Here is a 20,448-nt window from a genome sequence, read left to right on the forward strand (position 1 = left end):
GCAATATTCATCAAGAGAAAGACAGATCCCTAACCTCATATTTAACTAGGTTCTAAAACAAGCTGTCCAAAGTTGTGGATGCTCTGTAAGAGTCAATTCGGACCTTATTGAATGTTGGAATAAGGTTGAAAACGGAGTTGTGGAAAGAACTCCAAAGTGAAGACTATGTAAGTTTAGCCACATTCTACCAAATGGCAGCCAAACATCAGCGAGTTGAGAGCTCACTAGAGCCTTAACCGGTAGCTCCTCAAGAAGAATCTCTGACCAACAGCAAGATCAACCATTAGATAAAAGGAGAGGCCAAGATCGAGGTGACAGGGACCAAAACAGGTTCTAGAAAAGGCAATAAACAAGTCCTCATCGGGAGAGACAACATTTTCCTCGATATGCAGAATACACTCCTTTGGTGGATGATGTATCTCACATCTACGAGGTCTCTCGCGAGGCTAGAAGGTTGCCTCCCCCAGAGAAAATAAGGGAAGCACCTAGTGGAAGGGATCAGCAGAAGTATTACAGGTTCCACAGGGATGTCAGGCAAAACACCAATGATTGCAGAGCTCTAAAAGATGCAATCGAGGACCTAATAAAGAGGGGTCATTTGAAAGAGTTTGTCAAGGGGAACCAAGCTCAAAACAAGCAGAATGACCAAAGCAAACAACCTCCACCCCTACCAGTCAACGACATCATGGTAAGAAGGATCTTAGGGGGGCCTGAAGTTGTAGGCAGCTCTAGGCATACTCGTAAGCAATATGCGTGAGAAGCCAAGATAGACTTAGTTCCCCAAGTACTGAGTTGCGAAGCAAGGCCTCCAAAGCAGTCCAAGACAGAAAGTGAAGTAATAGGCTTTACAAAAGAAGAAAAAGACTTAGTACCTCGCTATAATCATGATGCGATCGTATCAACCCAGAAGCTCAACAAATTAGACCGAAAAGAAGGTCGATGGATTCCGAGCGATCTCAAGCGCTCAAGGATGAAGTTGATAAACTCCTAAATAATAACTTCATCAGAGAAGTAAAATATCCGGATTGGCTCGCCAACTCAGTATTAGTGAAGAAATCTAATGGTAAGTGGCAGACTTGCGTCTATTTCATAGATCTCAATAAAGTATGTCCTAAAGATAACTTTCCGCTACCTCGAATCAACCAACTAGAGATGCGATAATAGGGAACGCACTACTAAGCTTCATGGATGCATACTCGGGATACAACCAAATCCTGATGTACTAGCCCAATGAGGAACACGCCTCTTTTATACTGACTAGGGTATCTATTGTTACAGGGTTATGCCGTTCGGATTAAAGAATGCTGGAGTGATCTACCAGGGCTTAGTGAATAAAATGTTCACTAAGCGGATCGTCAAAACCATGGAAGTGTACATAGACGACATGCTCGTCAAACCAAAAGTCGTAGAGAACCATATCGATCACCTAGGGGAGATACTCGGTATCCTTAGAAAATACTGAATGTGACTAAATCCTCTAAAATGTGCTTTTGGAGTGGGCTCGGGAAAGTTCTTGGGATTCTTGGCAAACCAGCGAGACGTTGAGGCTAACCCAGATAATATTCAAGCCTTATTGAACATGCAAAGCCTGAATAAGACAAAGAAAGTCCAAAGCTTGACAGGGCGAGTTGCTGCACTCAGTAGGTTTTGTTTCCTAAGCAACTAACAGATGCCTACCATTTTTTGAGACCCTAAAGTGTAATACGGGTTTCAACTGGACAAAAGAGTACGAGAAAGCATTCCAAGAATTGAAGAGGCACCTAAGACAGCCTTCACTGCTATCAAAGCTCGTCTCGGGCGAGCCCCTCTTGCTGTATCTCTCGGTCTCATAGTTCACAATCAACGCAACTCTGATACGGGAGGAAAGGGGAGTTTAGTGGCCCATTTACTGTGTGAGCAAGCGATTGCTTGATACTGAAACGAGTTACCCAGAAATAGAGAGGCTCGCTTTCGCACTCCTTGTGGTGGCTAGGAAGTTGTGGCCATATTTTCAGGTGCATACTATGCATGTGCTAACTAATTTCCTACTAAAAAAAGTGATGCAGAAGCCCGAGGCATCAGGGAGATTGATTTAGTAGATAATATAGTTGAGCTAGTACGACATCAAGTATTTTTCGCGAACTATAATCAAAGACCAAGCATTGGCCAACTTTATCTCGGAATTCTCCTACCAACCTAAAGGGGATAAGTGCTCGCCTAAAGCAAGCACTTCTGATAGAAGCTGTTCAATGGAAGAATAGCTCGACAGTTTATGGTAGTGGACTCTATATATGGACGAGTCCTACAATGAAAAAGGAGTGTAGGCAAGGCTCATGCTTAAAGGTCCCGAAGGGATCCAATTCGAGTTGCGGTCAGATTCGATTTTTTCACCTCGAATAATGAAGCAGAGTATGAGGCTTTGCTCGTAGGGATTTGCCTGGCCAAAGAAATAGGGGTGGAATCAATCAAGGTTTATATTGACTCTTAGCTCATCATACATCAGATCTCCGGAGAGTGCCAAGCCAAGGAAGAGAGAATGGCATCCTATCCCCGAAAGATAAAATCCGAGCTCCACCATTTCAAGAGGTATACAGTGCAGCAAATTCCCAAGGAACAAAATTTAGTGGCTGACACTTTAGCTCGCTTGGCCTCGGCAATGAGTAAGGAAACTACAAACTCCATTCCTATCAAGTTTCTAGCAAGTCCTAGCATCCTCACATCAGAAGAAGCAATAATGGCAACAGGGTAGAGGTATAGCTGGATGAATCCGATCATTGCCTACTTGAAAGATGGAACAGTCCTCGAAGAGGGAAATAAGGCTAGAACCCTCTAGGCAAAGTTAGCTTGCTTCACCTTCCTTAATGAGAAGCTATACAAGTGAGGTTTCAACACTCTATTATAGCAAGTGTGTTGACCACGAGGAGGCGGACTATATCTTGAGAGAAATTCACGAGGGGATCTGTGGAAATCACACCGGGGGGTGATTTTTGGCATACAAAGTACTCCAACAAAGATACTATTGGTTGACAGTTCATAAGGACACAACCAATTTTGTTCAGAAATATGATAAATGTTAAAGGTTTGCCGACATTTCGTGAACTCCACCCCAAGAGCTGACAACTTTGACAAGCCCATGGATGTTTGCAATCTAGGGAATTGATTTGATAGTCCCCCTACCTCAGGAAAAAGGGGAGTGAAATTTGTAGTAGTCGTTGTCGACTATTTCACTAAGTGGATAGAAGCCAAGCCTTTGGTGACAATAATGTCGAATAAGTTGAACGACTTCATCTACAAAAGTATCATCTGCAAGTTTGGAATCCCGCACACCATTATCACTGACAATGGAAAGCAATTTGATTGTGAGGACTTCCAATCGTTCTTAAAAAGCTTGGCATAAAGAAAAGTTTCTCATTCGTTTATCGACCTCAAGCCAATGGACAGGTTGAAGCGGTAAAAAAAGTGATCAAGCACACTATGAAGAAAAAGCTTGACTCCCTCAAAGGGAGATGGGCAGACAAGCTACCCGAAGTCTTATGGTTGTACAAAATCACAACTAGGTGAGATCTCATTCTCACTTGCTTATAGGTGCGAGGCAATGACCCCGATTGAAGTTGGAATAAGTTAATTACGAAGAGAAATCTTCGACAAAGATAGCAACGAAGAGCTCTTACGCTTAAAGTTAGACCTGATTGAGGAGCATCGAATTAAATCCCAACTAAGAATAGCCTCATATTAACAACAAGTGAAAAAATACTTCGACTCGAAAGTCAGAAACAAACATTTCGAGGTTGGGGATCTAGTCCTAAGAAAAGTTGTTCCTGAAGCAAAAGACACAAACTTGTGGGCACTTGAACCCAAATGGGAAGGTGCTTTTAAGATCTCAAAGAAGCTCAAGCCAAGAACCTTTCACTTGGAGTATTTAAATGGCACAGCCGTCTTGCGACCATGGAACGCCGAGCATCTACAGAGATATTATCAATGAATAGCTTGGTCTAGTTTGTTAATTTTAAGTTCATGATTTTAATTGTTAGCCTCAATTGTAAGGCCATTTATGGTCAATGCATTTTCAATAAATAATAAGTATATTTAGTATGTCATTTTGTATTTTAAATGTTCATTGAGATTGCAATTAGAATGGTTACTACCGAAGAAACTCAAAGTCTGAAGCTCGAAAAGGCCGCCTAGTTGTATAGCTGAGCCATAATTCGAGCTCAAGGGTGTATTCCCTGACCTAACGAAAAAACAACTCAGAAAACTACTGAAAAAAGCACATCAATGAGAAAGTAAAAAATAACTCGTCGACTAAGACTCGAGACGGGCAACTAACCCTAACTTGACATCGTTGCGAGAAAAGACTCTCAAGGTTTTGTCGAAAAGTTCTTAAGAAAGTAGACAACGCATAACTTAAGAGCAAAACTCAATTTTATTAATTAGTTTGATCAAACGGACTATTATGACTTCGCAGAGGAATTATAAATAGCAGTAAAGAAAAACCAAAGAATATGCTTGCAAAAATTTCCCTTCATTAATTTCAATAAACATTACAAGGGGAAGAAAAAAGAAAAAATAACATTCAATAAGACCACCACTATCAAGCCTAGTCTAGTGCCAGAGTTGAAGGAGGATCTATTGGTAGCTCTTCTAGGGTAGGAGCGTTCTTCATAGCCTCAGGGTCGTTGGTGGGAGTTGAGATTGGAGCAAGTGAGGTCGCATCCTTGATCATAGGCTTCTCCTCAACCTCATCCTCGCCATCCTTATCAGACTCAGAGTTGTCCAAATAGACAAACTCCAAGCCCGCAACTTCCGCCTTCATCCTTTCTACCTTTGTTTGATATTCTGAGGGAAGATAGGAGAAGTCAAGTTAAGGATGGGCCTCCAACATGCACTAGATCAGGAAGACCGACGTATCCTAGGCATGCTGCGCGACGTCCTCTGTTAGACAATTAACCTCCACTACAGCCTCCTCATAGTCCACCTTGGTAATAGCAAGCTTGCCATCCCAGGAGGATAGGTCTTTCTCTAACTTTTTGACCTTTTCTTGAGCTTTAGCGGGCTCGGAGGCCAACTTATTGTTGGCATCCCGTTGTTACTCCAAGTTTTTGGCTGCTTTCTCCTTTGTAACTTGAACCTATGAGAGCTTGTCTCTGAACTCCCTCTCCTTGACAACCAAGGCTTTGACTTGTTGTTTCTTCAATTGATTGAGCTCATCCCTTAGGGCCATGTTCTCCTCTTCCAACTCTCTAGTCTTGGCTAAAGCGCCTCTTCCTTGGCCTTGTTAGCTTCCTTTCACGTCTGGTCCAAGCCTACAGGTGAGGCGTGGATCTCATGGTAAAGGAGTTAGGTCATCATGCAAGTCTGAAAGAAAGAAGGAGTAAGATTAACTCTAAAAAAAGAGGTTAGTCAAGAAAGAGAAAAAAAAAAAAGGGCTATTTTACCTTTATGGCTATACTCCTAGTGCGAGAAAGCAGCTCATAAGGGGGCCACGATTTGTATTGCTCGTAGATCCTCCCAGTTATAGCTCCCCTTACCATGTTTATACCAACGGTGAGATGTTCTAGAACACTGATCAGCTTGTCGATCTTGGCTTCAAGCATAGCATCCTTTTGTTCCTCATCGCGATGTTATGCTCATCTCACTCACTGGCTCGGGAACCTTAACCACCAGAGCTGGTTTCTTCTTGGCTGAGCCCTTTGCTGAAATGTGGGGCTTCAGTAGCACCTTATTTGAGCCTCTAGTAGGCTCAATAGCTTTCTCTTTCAAGCGCTCCGCTGGCCTAACCATTTTCTTCTTTGAGCCCTCCTTCGGCTCAAGAACTTTCTTTGTCGAGCTCTTTTGGAGCTCCGGAGTGTTTTTCTTTTCAACCACCTTGGTGGAAATTGAAGGCTTCTTGGAGCTTGGAGTGCATTCAAGCTCGCCCCCATTCCTCTTTATTGGGGGCCACAAGGTTCCAACCCCCGCTTGTTTAGTTACAACCTTGGGTTGCTTTTTCTCAATAGTGCGAGCTGCCATGTTTTGAGGCTTCTTGGCCCACATGTCTATAACAACGAGTGTATTAGCATACAAGGAAGAAGAATGTGAAAAGGTGAGCTATTCCACACTTACCTTTTTCAAAGATTGTTGGAAAAAGTGCTGAATCTGGGCAAAACCCAAATGCTCTCCGATGAGGAAGTGTGACTAGCTTTGTCACGTCACGAAAACTCTTAGGAAGGTCACTAAAAGGCTTTAACCGTCTCTTGTGTTCTGCAACGACATTGGTTTGCTCAACGAAAGGAGATAAGGATAGTTAAAAGTTGACCAATAATCACTTAATAGTAAAAAAGAAGCAAGAATACCCACGGGCTTCATCGGCAAAAAAGCCATCACCCCTAGAGCGATAGAAAAAGTACTCAGAATCCTAGTTTCGAAGCTTCATGGGGACATTGACCAACCCATTCAAATGGGTGTTTCTCACTTTGGAGAGGTATAAAGTGTCATCCTAACCTTTCTTCAGTCTATACGGATAGACGAGCTCCTCTACAGATAGCTCACCTATTTTTTCTAAATTGTAGGCAATGTACATGCCTACCATAATTATATGAGAATTCTCTGTCAATTAAAGGGGAGCAACTTTGAAACGATCCAAAACGTCAAAAATGAATGGGTGAGGTGGGATAGACAAACCACACCTCAGAAGAGTCTCAGAGATCACTACCTAACCTATGGGGGGATTCTTTCGCAAGAAATCTCTTAAAGCGCGAAGAGAGTATTCGACCTGGAACGCATAATTCTCCCTTATCCACTCAGGATCATTTTTGGTGATCAACGTGGTTGGATCTTTCCTAAACCTAGATTAATGTGTTGTCGAGTGATGAAGCTCGGGTAATCTCAATGACCTATGTGCAAGCTAAATAGGCAAAGGAATTTGATCTAAGCGACAAATCAAGCAACTCTAGTCTTCAAAGCTTGACACGACCTCTGAACACTAGGGGGCAGAAGTTATGTGTGATTTTGATAGAAAGCTTGCAGAGATGTAGTTCGACCCATAATCAACTCGACCAAAGAACAAGCTCGACCTAGAATTAGTGCAATCCAAAGTAAGCTTGATCCAGTTGAAGCCGTCACAACGACCAATCCTAACAGCTGTTTGACAAATCAAAGATAAGCTTCAATTTCGGATATTTTGGAAGGGATAAGATCAACACCGCTGGAAGTGCAATCTCAACGCTCAATAACGAAGATCATAAGATTGCATACCAAATCTGATCACAATTCCGAACTTATCTATCTTTCCTTTTACTAAAACTTGTATAAATACCCCCTCAAACTATGAGAGAGGGGTTAGCAATTTGTTCTAGCCATTCTATTTATTTCTCTTTAAGCTCTTTAAAGCAATAAAAGAACAATGGATGTAGGCTTAATTAAGTTTTAACTTGCTGAACCCCTTTAAAAATTGTTTGTGTTCTTTACTTTATTGCATTTTACATTACATTGCTAGTTTACATTAAATCACACACACATCCGTTCCGATTCCTCAAGGTCAATCAGATCAGTCGGGTTGGTGTGAATTTTCGTATCAACAGATCAAGTTCATGGTGATGAAAAATTTAAAGCAAAAGCTTTAGAACTAAAGAAAACTGCCATGGAAACTGGTTAAGGAGGTGGTGAGTCGAACAAGCGTTTCAACAATTTCATTGAATGGATCAAGGCACAGGAACTGCCTACAACAGGGGCAGAGGGAGGGGGGTCAAGGAGGGCCAGTTGACCCTTCTTAACTTTGAAAAGTTATCAAATATATATATATATATATATATGAAATTAACTTTTAAATTCATCAAATATATCAAATTAAATTCTAAGTTTTTACAAAAAAAATCCCACAAATACATTTAATAAATTATATAATGAATTTTATAAATATTTTTTTTGTACAAATAACAAAATGAAGAAAGTTTGTATATCTTTTCTTATTTTTTTATAAAATAAATATCATTTCTAAAATTTCTTTGTCAAATTAAACCAAACTACTGTCAATTGTTACAACCCACAACTATGGCCCCCTACTTAAATTGTGATGCTCAAATGGAGAATCGAACCTGAAACCGTATGCCTATCCACACTATCTCCAATTCGTTCTAACCATCTAGACTACCCACATATGGGTTATATCAAAATATTGAAGTTAGGAAAAAAAAAAAAAGATAAATATAAAAAATATGTATTTTGATCATTATTTTAAGGGGTCGAAACAGAAAAGTAAAATTACAACAAAAGTTATAATAGTTACTATAAAAGCTAGACAAATTTTTGAATATTTTATTAGTAGAAATTTTATTGTAGTTTAATTTGAAGGTGTTATTATTTGTGTTGGCTTAATAACTTGTTCATTAGTAAATTTTCTTAGTTTTGTTTTACACTCATTAAAGTATTATAAATTTATTCTATATCATCAAACGTAATGATAAATATATTAATTATAAAGAGCATTATAAATAAATACTCATATTTTTTTATAACTTATACCCAATCTATTATTTATTATAAGTTTATTTATAATTATATTATTCAGTTTAATTAACGTTTTGACCCTTTAGAATGAGTTTCTAGGTACGTCCGTAGCCTACAAAATACAAAGTGATGGAACATTGGCCATTACAACCAATCGAGATTTTATTTTCAGCTTGCATTGCACTATTACTCTTCTCATTATTTTTTTAATTTGTCATAGGCTTTTGCTTTTCGATTTGTGGGTGTAATTTCTTTTTTCCGTGTCATAAAGTTTCCTTATTCAACCGACATTTGTTAAAAAGACAAAAAATAAGAAAGACTAAAAGCTTGAACCACAACCACAAATCAATAAGAGAGCAGAACTTGCACCCTACCATACTGGAGGTCCATAATGAACATCAAAGATGACATACAAATTGAAGACATTTGAGACTGAGATTTTGGAGGTGTCTACTGTCCACAAAAAACTACAATAAATACAAACTTATATGCTCTTCATAACAGCTAGAGCTAGCTGCATCTCAGCAACAAACTGAACAAGAAACAAAGAAAAAAACGAGTCGTCCACATATCCTTGCAGTACCTACTCCTGCACAGGGCCATGTAATTCCCTTACTGGAGTTTTCATAATGTTTGGTTAAGCATGGCTTCAGAGTCACATTTGTCAACACAGAATTCATTCACAAACGGGTCATGGACGCATTACAGGAACAGAACTACATAGGGGATGAAAATGAAATCCATCTTGCAACCATCCCGGATGGATTCGAGCCCTGGGAGGATAGAAGTGATTTAGGTAAGTTATGTGAAAAAAACGTTTACGGTGATGCCTGGGAAGCTGGAGGAGCTTATAGAAAAGATCAACAGAGAAGAAGATGAAAAGATCATTTGTGTCATTGCTGATGGGACTGCTGGGTTTCCTATTCAAGTTGCAGAGAAGATGAAAATTAAAAAGGCCGCATTTTGGCCTGCAGCAGCTGCATCTCTGAAACTGCTCTATGATACTCAAAATCTGATTGATGATGGAGTCATTGACAATGAAGGTAACAATATACACTTTCAATCATTTTTATACTTTTCTATCTCCAACTGTTAATTTAATTAATGCAAATTAAGTTGAAGTCGTTTAATGATATTATTGTTGTTAGAGCCTCTTTCTTGGGTGATACTTTTATAAACTCCACAAGTGATTATCGAGAAACGATTTCAATTAAAACCACCTCTTATAAGAAAAAAAAACCTGGAGAAGAATTAGGATTACTCACAATATAGGTAGGCCATGTAGGTACTTCATTAATTTATACATTATTTCTTTTACAATCACTTAAAATTTTCTCGTTATGCTATTATGCCAGGAACTCCGATAAAAAATCAGATGATTCAGTTGGGCCAAAACATGCCTGTAATCCACAGTTCAAACCTTATTTGGGCAAACATTCGCCAGGGCTTAGCCACCCAGAAGAAAATATTTGATTTTTTTTACAAGATCACAAAGGCCGTGAAAGTGGCAGATTTCTTGATTTGCAACTCAACATATGAACTTGAACCTGAAGCATTCAAATCGGTTCCAAATATTCTTCCTGTAGGTCCTCTTTTGGCAAGCAACCGACAAGGAAATGCAGCAGGAAACTTCTGGCCAGAAGACTCAACTTGCTTGAAATGGCTTGATCAACAGCAACCTAACTCAGTCATTTATGTTGCATTTGGCAGCTTCACAGTTATGGATAAGATCCAATTCCGAGAGCTGGCACTAGGACTTGAACTCACCAACAAGCCATTCCTGTGGGTTGTGAGGCCAGACATTGCTGATAATGCCAATGAAGCCTTTCCAGAAGGTTTTCAAGACAGGGTAGCCAAACGTGGGAAAATGGTGGGTTGGGCACCTCAACAGAAGGTTTTGAGTCACCCTTCCATTGCCTGCTTCTTTAGCCATTGTGGTTGGAATTCAACCATGGAAGGTTTAAGCAATGGACTTCCTTTCTTGTGTTGGCCATACTTTGCTGACCAGTTCATTGATGAGGGCTACATTTGTGATATTTGGAAGGTGGGATTGAAGCTTAACAAGGACGAAAGTGGGCTCATCACACGAGAAGAAATTAAGAGTAAGTTGGATCAAGTGCTTGGTGATGAACAATTTAAAGCAAGAGCATTGGAACTGGAGGAAACTGCCATGAAGAGCGTTCAAGAAGGTGGGCAGTCTAACAAGACTTACAACAATTTCATTGAATGGATTAAGGCTTAGGAACTGCCCCCATGATACCCAGGCATCATACATCATTGTTTTAGGTAAAGAGAATTTGTTATAACTACTTGGGAACTTTCGCCATTATAACCCAGATTTTAGTGTCAAATTAAGTGTATTGCTTATTATCCTAGTTAGTAAATATGGGTACGGCAAAAAAAATACAGAAATTTTACGGGTATGATATGAAAAATGATAAAAAATACGTTTATAAAATTCGGTTATAAAATTCAGATACGAAAAAAATACGATACAGGTATATATGGGTTTAATACGACACATTGTCAATAATACATTTTAAAAAATATGGTCACATCAATCCTGGTTTTAGCACTTTTCATGGACCACATAATTAAAATCAATATAACATTTCAAATGCAAAGTATTCAATTTGTGAATAATACGGATGTGCTGATAAAATATGGCAATAATATAAATAATTCGCGAATAATACTGATAAAATACGGAAATAATACAAATAATTCGCGAATAAAACATATGAGGTATATAGTTCGCATATAATACGGATTTGTCAATAAAATATGAAAATTTACAAATAATACACGAGAATTATACGGCTAACGTTTTATTCACAAATTTACTAACATAGCTTATTATTCTGCTATAATATTAAAATTTGATAAAAATTTCCATTAATAAATGAAAATATGATGAAACGGCGAATGAACTAGTGAAATTCGTTACTTGTTTGCTACTTGATGCTAACGGTTGCTTCAAATCAATTTAAGTGAGACCAATTTGCTTCAATTCTTCCCCTATCACAAAAATCTATGCCAACCCTTTTTTTTTTTTTTTTTAATGGTTAGGAGTGTTCAAACCAACTTACATACACCTTAACTAATCATTCTGAGACCTTAAATAAGAGCTTTAGTGATCACTCCCACTAAGAGCTTTGGAGACTCAAATTCGGGAGACCATGTTAGATCTTCCTCTCTCTTTTAGCAACAAGAGGATTCAAACTTAAGAGACCATGTTAGATCCTCATTTTGCTCTTTTAGCAATAAGAAGATTCAAACTTGAGAGACCATATTAGATCCTCCATCGCTAGTTTACCATTAAGTTACCTAGTGATAGTTGAATCTATCTAACTTAGCTTTTCACTAAGCCACTAAACGTTACAATGAAATTCGTTATACTAAAACAAATTTCATATTTTCAAAGATCGCTGCAATTGAGTGGCTTAAAATCACTTTTCTTTTACTCTCTTTTAAATTTTATTCAATTAAAAAAACATCATAATATAGGACAAAAACCTCACTAAAACCACACCCCACAAGTCAAAAAAAGACCAGCATGCAGTTACCAACTTTGAGGTTCATAATAAATTAACATCATCATATGAGAAGATAGAAATCTAAAGATATCATTAGGAGTGAGCAGTTCCAGGTACCCTGTATTTTTTGGAGAAATCAAAATCGGAACTACACAGTACAGGTTCTTAAATTCAAGGAACCGAAACCTAAAATGCAGGTTCCGGTTCATTTCCTGGGTATCCTATAAAAGACTAATTGCCCCCTATTAGTTTACAAAATAACAAAAATACCTTAAAAGTTTATAAATACACCCCTAATAAATTTTGATTACTCATTCATTTCTATCCAATGTGACTCATAAATCCTCTAATCTCTAGGCAACACTTGAATTCAATCAATTCATCACAATTCACATAAAATTCCTCAATCAAAACCAAAACACAAACAATTAATTAAATTAATTGGACAATCATTCTATAAATCTATAATTTAATATTATAATTAATTAAATTTCTAATCATTTAATTAAGTATTGTACTAATGTTTATAATGGAATATTATAATTAATTAAGTAATCATACTATAAATCTATAATGTAATGTTATAATTAATTAAATTTTTAATCATTTAATTAAGTAATGTACTAATGTTTATAATATAATATTATAAATTTATAATTAATTAAGTAATCATTTAACTATGTAATGTCATAATTAATTAAGTGATTATAATATAATGTAATGTTATTATCAATTAAGTAATTATTTAATTATAATATAACATTTTAATTAATTAAATTTCTAATCATTTAATTAAGTATTGTACTAATGTTTATAATAGAATGTTATAATTAATTAAGTAATCATACTATAAATTTATAATGTAATGCTATAATTAATTAAATTTTTAATCATTTAATTAAGTATTATACTAAGTATTATACTAATATAGTAAATTACTAATGTTTATAATATAATGTCATAATTAGTTAAGTATTCATTTTATTATGTAATGTTATAATTAATTATGTGATCATACTATAATGTAATGTTATAATGAATTAAATAATCATACTATAAATCTTTAATGTAATATTATAATTAATTAAATTTTTCATCGTTTAATTAAGTATTGTACTAATATTTATAATGTAATGTTATAATTAATTAAGTAATCATTTATTTATAATGTAATGTTATAATTAATTAAATTTCTAATTATTTAATTAAATAATGTATTAAATTACTAATGTAATGTTATAAACTTATAATTAATTAAGTAATCATTTAACTATAATGTAATATTATAATTGATTAAGTAATCATTTTACTAGTAATGTATTAATGTTTATCAATTTATTTTATATAATTAATTAATTACAAATTTATTACATATACACTTAGAACTTGATAATTGAAGTAAATAACTAAATATTATATTATTATTCAATCAAATATACTATTCTATTCAAAAATAATTCTTTTAATAACATTAAAATACTTTTAATTCCAATTATACACTTAATTAATTAAAACTTTAATATTAATATATTAGAGTTTTTTATATGTAGTTTATATGTAATAAGTATAATTGTATATTTATTTAATTGGGTTATTGTAAAAATTTAACTTTTCCCATTTTAATTTTTTTTATATGTAAAATTGTAATAGACCCCCCATTCTTCACAGATTTTTCATTTCAGCCTAGGTTCTAAAACAGGGTACCCGCTGCAAGTTCCAAGTCGAGCACCCACTGTAGGTTCTTTTTTCCAGGTTCCGGTTCCGGTTCCTCCACATGTAGGAATCAGAACTGGAACCGTACAGTATCAGTTCCAAAAAAATGGAACCATAACCTACTCGCACAGTGTTGGTTCTAGGTAGGTTTCAATTCTGGTTCCGGTTCTACCCGCTACCCGTGCTCACCCCTAGATATCATACATAGGGGATGAAGATGAAATCCGTTTGGTGTCCATTCCAAATGGACTGGAGCCCTAGGAGGATAGACATGATGTAGTCAAAGCATGTGAAGCAATTCTAAAGTTCATGCCTGGGAAGCTGGAGGAGCTCATAGAAAAGATCAACAGAGAAGAAGATGGAAAGATCAATTGTGTCATTGCCGATGGATTTGCTTCATTCGCTATTCAAGTTGCAGAGTGTGGAAGCTGATGATATTTTGCTAGAAACAAAGTCAGCTGAAGGTTGTTGACCGAAGATGTAGAGAATCTGAAGACAAGAAGCATAGCAGCTAGCCTTGGGAACAGTTGGATGGAGCTAAGTTAAATGCAAGTTTGTGTGTGGCTTAAATTGTGTGGTGGTGAATTATTGTTAGTAAAATATTCACTCTAAGTCTAGATTAATAGTGTCTTAATCCTTTTGTATGAGTTGAACCCATTTTCAATGAAAAGTGGCGTAACATTCAGCAAAAACCTCTCAAAAAAAGGCAATTGTTTCATCTGTTTTCTTTGTATTCTTCAGCTCAAAAACTTCAAATGGTATCAGAGCCTCCACCGAGATCTTAGAGGACTTGTGAGCTCCAGTTATTCTTCTCTTTCTCTACTATATTTGTGCTTGAAATCAAGCAAATTTTGCAATCAAACTTTCTTTTAATGGCCTCAAACACGATCTTTCTTCCTCCTCCTCCTATTTTCAGTGGTGATCATTATCACATTTGGGCTATCAAAATGAAAACTTACCTGAGAAGGCATGGTATGTGGCAATACGTGGTAGAAGAGAGACAACCACCTCAGTTGGGACCAAAACCCACCTTGAATCAGATCAGGCTACATGAAGAAGAAATAGCCAAAGCTCCTAGAGCCTTGTCCTGGATTCATTTGTCTGTTTTAGATTTAGTCTTCACAAGGATCATGGCTTGTGAGACACCAAAAGAAGCCTGGGATAGGCTTAAGGAGGATTTTATAGGAAGTGACAAAACAAGAAACATACGTGTTTTGAATTTAAGGAGAGAGTTTGAAGTGTTGAGAATGCAAGAAGCTGAGTTAGTCAAGGAATATGTTGATAGACTTATGAATGTGGTCAACAAAATTTGACTACTTGGTAAAGAGCTGACAGATAAGAGGATTGTAGAGAAAGTGTTAGTAAGTCTTCCCGAAAGGTTTGAATAAAAAATCTCATCCTTGGAGCATTCTAAGGACATGTCCCAAATCTCCTTATCAAAGCTTGTTCATGCTCTATAAGCTCAAGAACAAATGAGGCTGCTAAGACAAGAAAAGAGCAGTGAGGGAGCTATGATTGCAACGTTCAAAGGCAAACTAGTTTCGGGAGGAAATAAGAAGTATGCTGGAGATAAGAAGGGAAAAGAAAATGCTAACAATCAATGGGGAAAGAATGGAGGAAATAAAGTATATCCTTCATGTCCTCACTATAAGAAGAAAAACCATGTAGAAAATAGTTGCTGGTTTAGACTTGGGATACAATGCAGGTCATGCAAGGAATTTGGACACATTGAGAAGGTTTGCAAAAGCAAAGGAAACCAGTAGGAGCAACAAGCACAAGTAGTGGAGAATCAGCAACAAAACCAAGAGGCGGAGCAATTGTTTGTAGCCTCTTGTTATGCAACACAAACCTGCACATAAGCTTGGCTAATTGATAGTGGTTGCACTAATCACATGACACCGGACCACACCAATTTTGTTGACTTGGATGAATGTTATCAGTTGAAAGTCAGAATTCAAAATGGAGATCTAGTGGAAGTCAAGGGAAGAGGTGATGTAGCAGTCCAAACTTCGACAGGTACAAAACTTATTTCAAATGTGCTATATGTTCTTGAAATTAGCCAAAGCTTGTTGATTTTAGGACAAATGTTAGAGAAGAATTATGTCTTAAATTTTCAAAACAAATCATGTATTCATCTTAGATAGTGATGGTAGTGAGCTTATGAGAGTAAAAACGATGGGAAAAAGCTTCCCTGTTGAGTGGAAAAAACCATATTTTTAGGCCCATACCACTAGCATAGATGAGTCTGAACTATGGCACAAGAGATTTGGCCATTTTCACTACAATGGCCTTAGAGAAATGAAGTAAAAAAATTTGGTTCAGAATGTACCAAAGATAGAAGAAAGAAGGAGTTTGTGCCATGCTTGCCAACTTGGTAAGTTGAGCAGGCAACCATTTCCTCAAAATCAAGCATGGAAGGTTGTTGAGAAGCTTCAATTGATACACAGTCATGTTTATGGACCAATGCAGACTCCTTCCTTGAATGGCAACAAGTATTTTGTGCTCTTTATATATGACTTCACTAGGATGAGTTGGGTCTATTTTTTAAAACAAAAGAGTGAAGTTGTTGTCATGTTCAAAAAGTTCAAGTTGTTGGTAGAAAACCAAACTTGTTTGAGCATTAAATCAGTTAGAAGAGATAATGAGGCAAAGTATACTTCAAACCAATTTGAAGGGATATGTAGAGGAGCTGGAATAAGGCACAATTCAACAGTCCATATACTCCACAGCAAAATGGAGTTAGTGAAAGAAAAAATAGGACTGTTATGGAGATGGCTAGGTGTATGATGTTTGAAAAGAAGTTGCCAAAATCATTTTGAGCAGAGGCTGTGAATACTGCAGTCTATCTTCTCAATAGACTTCCAACCAAGGCACTCAACAATTTAACTCCACTTGAGGCTTGGTATGGAGTTAAGCCGTCAACAGAAAATCTCAAAATTTTCGGGAGTGTGTGTTATGCTCATATTCCAGCAAGTAAAAGAAGTAAGTTGGATGAGAAAGCTGAAGTAGGAATTTTGATTGGATACAGCAGCACCTCCAAAGCCTTCAGAGTCTTCAATCCAAAAACTAAGAAGATTCTGATTAGTAGAGATGTTTGAGTGGATGAGCTGTCCTTCTTGAATTGGGAAAAGAAAGAAGTTGAAGATGAAGGAAGGTTGCTGCAAAAAGAAGTTTCAAGCAGTCAATATGATTTAGAAAATGACTCAAATGCATATCAAGAAACCTTAGTTAGAGGTACTAGGCTGCTGTCAGATGTTTATGAGAGGTGTAACGTTGGTGTGGTGGAGCCAACATCCTATGTTGAAGCTGCAAAGTCAAGGGATTGGATAGAAGCTATGAGGGAGAAAATGAACAATGTCCAAAGAAACCAAACCTTGAAATTGGTTGACATACCAAAAAACAGAAAAACAGTTAAGGTGAAATGGATTTTTAAAACCAAGCTAAACTCAGATGGATCAATCAACAAACATAAAGCAAGACTTATGGCTAAGGGGTATGTACAACAATATAGAGTAGATTTTTCAGATCTTTTGCTCCTGTTGTAAGACATGACACCATTAGACTCTTGTTAGCTTTGGCGGCTCAATTCAAGTGGAAAATTTTCCAACTTGATGTTAAATCAACCTTCTTAAATGGCTAGTTAGATGAGGAAATTTATGTTGAATAGCCTGAAGGGTTTGTGTTGGAGCAGTAAGAAGACAAAGTGTATCTGCTACATAAAGCCTAGTACAGTAGGATAAATGAGTATCTTTACAGCCTAGGCTACACAAGGAGTCCAAATAAGCATACACTTTATGTAAAGAAGATTGAAGAGGAGCTGATTGTTGTCTCTTTATATGTTGATGACTTACTGATTATTGGAAGCAATGCAAAACATGTGAATCAGTTTAAACAAGCCATGCAAAGTGAATTTGAGATGACTGATCTAAGGCAAATGACATACTTTCTGGGCATGGAGATAAACCAATTGGTAGATGGGATTTTTGTGTGTCAAAGGAAGCATGCGAATGAGATTTTGAAAAAGTTTAACATGGAGAATTGCAATCTGGTAAGCACACCTTTGGTGCAAAACCAAAAGTTGTGTAGAGAAGATGGTGCAAGCAAGGTTGATGAGTCCATGTATAGAAGCCTAGTAGGTTGCTTGTTGTATTTGACAGTAACTAGGCCTGATCTAATGTATGCCTCCAGCCTTCTATCCAAGTTCATGAATGGACCAAGTGAGATCCATTTTAGAGCAGCAAAAAGGGTGCTGAGGTACATAAAGGGAAGTGCAAACTTGGGAATATGGTTTAGAAAATTAGAGAAGTTCAATCTTGTTAGCTTTACAGACTGTGATTGGGCTAACTCTCTTCATGACATAAGAAGCACTTCTGGTTATGTGTTTTCTTTAAACTCAGGAGCATTTTGTTGGTTGTCCAAGAAGAAAAAGACTGTAGCACAATCATTTGCAAAGGCAGAATATATTTTTGCTACTGGTGCAGTGAATCAGGCCATTTGGCTAAGAAAACTTTTAAAGGATTTGAAGCTGGACCGATGTGAGCCTGCTAAAATTTATTGTGATAATTAGTCCACTCTTGCTATGGCAAAGAATCCTATCTTACATGGTCGAACTAAGCACATAAAAAGCAAGTTTCATGTTGTGAGGGAAGCTGAGCAAGCTAAAGAAGTTAAACTGGTGCATTGTAAAAGTGAGGAACAATTGGCTGACATAATGACAAAAGCATTAAACAAGTCCAAGTTTGAAGAACTAAGTTTCAAACTTAATGTTTCTAGCAAAACTATCAGGGAGGAGTGTGGAAGCTGATGATATTTTGCTATAAACAAAGTTAGCTGAAGGTTGTTGACCAAAGATGTAGAGAAGCCGAAAACAAGAAGCACAATAGCTAGCCTTGGGAGCAGTTGGATGGAGTTGAGTTTGTGATGTCTAAACTGATGTTTTTTAATGTATTCAGTATGGTATTCAGCTGTAATTAAGGGGCAGTGTTGTAGATTTTCGCAAATGTAAGAAATCGTGCAAGTAATAAAGTCACTACAAGAAAAACTACATTCTGCAGCCAATTTTTTAGCAACTAACCAGAATTAGTTGCAAAAAGGCTACATTAACCAACTAAATTTCCATTAGTCGGGCAAAGAGCAACTCAATTTCGGGGTCCACATGTTCCAACTTTTGGCGTCTAAAGTTAATGTTCTACGACTATTTTGTCAGTTGCAAAACAAGTTGCTTTAGTGACTAATAAATTTAGTTGCAATTTTTGGTGGGCCATTTTTCCCCCCATAATTTGACAATTTGCATCTAAAATTTTTTATTTTGCATCTACATTATTGGTTACAAAAAAACATTTTTTTGCAACTACCCATTAGTAGCTAAATTAGTTGTAATTAATTAAGAATGTATTAGTAACTATTATGATTAGTTACAGAATAATTAAATTACCAAAATATCCCATATTTGGACAATAATTACAATGGCCCTAAGGCATTTTTAGCAACAAATGTTTGTGTTCATATTAACAATAGTTGCAAAAAATTATATACAGCAACTAAATTCGATTTAGTTGCCAATTTAAGTTGAAAAATTCATCTTCCCCCCAAATTATTTGTTCCCGCCAGACTTGCAGCTATACCTAATTCTTTCTTGACTAAAAATTTAGTTGCAAATTGATTTGTTTGCAAAATATAATTATATTTAAAAATTAAACAACTAATTAAAAGCCTTACTTTTTAAAGTTATTTACAGAAAACCCTAACCTAAAGCAAGCCTTTCCCCAAATTCCCAATCTTCTCCATGCAAATGCCTACCTATTTCCCCAAATTCCCAATCTCATAACCAAGGAATGCCTCTTCTCTTCTCCACGCAAATCGCTGGCGATTACCCCAATAGAAGAAGTTTGAGTTGGTGCTCATTTGATGGATTGATGGACCAAGTAATACCTCTTCTCTTCACTCCCTCCTATTGTTCTTTCTCCTTAGAATCTCAATCACAGGTTAGCTACTTAGCTCTAGCTTGTTATATTGATTTCAGTTGCTTAATTTTACAAAGTGTAATGTTTCAACTCGTTTCGTTGTAAAGGTCTGTTCTCATTGGCTGTGAGTTCACAGTGATGCAACGCTGGCATCAGTAGGAAGAGCTTGAAACTCTGGTAAGTGCAAGTGTAGATTAAGAATTTTGTTAAACTTCTCATTTCTTTGTTCTTGAATTGGCTTTTTCTCTATTTTTATATAAAGACCGAAGGCTAGTCCGAGAGGGAATCTAGAGGCTATTGGAGTTCTAACTTCTGTGCCTATTCGAGTGGCCCACGAGCTTCTTCAAGCTGGCCATCGTTACTTGGATGTCAGGTTTTGCTTTCAATTTTAAGTAAAAGTTTCATTTTTTATTTTATTTACAGCTTGAAAACAAAGAATTAAAAATGAAAGCTGAAATTCTTGATTAAAATCCCTTATGTTTTACTGAATAATTTGGTTTCTGTGTGACTTTGTAGTACTCCTAAAGAGTTTAGTGCGGGGCATGTCTCTGGGGCTATTAATGTCCCTTACATGTACAGAGTTGGATCATGTTTTCATTTATTTACTGATTTCTACTCCATTTACCCAATTTTTTCTCAATTCTTTGCACTTGAATCTTCTTTTGTAAACTTTTTGTGTCTAAACTCAGGGATGACAAAGAACCCAGAATTCCTGAAGGAAGTGTCAGCTTATTTTGGAAAATACGATGAAATTCTTGTTGTGGGTTCCTACC

At 36.6% G+C, this 20,448-nt stretch overlaps 1 protein-coding gene across 1 annotated transcript; it reads left to right on the forward strand.

Moving 5' to 3' along the window:
- Positions 1-9,076: 9,076 nt before the first annotated feature.
- LOC116127093 (UDP-glycosyltransferase 83A1-like) lies at positions 9,077-10,878 on the forward strand. The gene is made up of 2 exons (XM_031412765.1): positions 9,077-9,506; positions 9,819-10,878. Exons 1-2 carry the CDS (start codon positions 9,290-9,292, stop codon positions 10,703-10,705), a joined length of 1,104 nt encoding a protein of 367 aa, XP_031268625.1. The 5' UTR covers positions 9,077-9,289; the 3' UTR covers positions 10,706-10,878.
- Positions 10,879-20,448: the final 9,570 nt, after the last annotated feature.

The sequence above is a fragment of the Pistacia vera genome, unplaced genomic scaffold (assembly GCF_008641045.1).
Source record: "Pistacia vera cultivar Batoury unplaced genomic scaffold, PisVer_v2 Contig189, whole genome shotgun sequence".
NCBI classification, from domain to species: domain Eukaryota; kingdom Viridiplantae; phylum Streptophyta; class Magnoliopsida; order Sapindales; family Anacardiaceae; genus Pistacia; species Pistacia vera.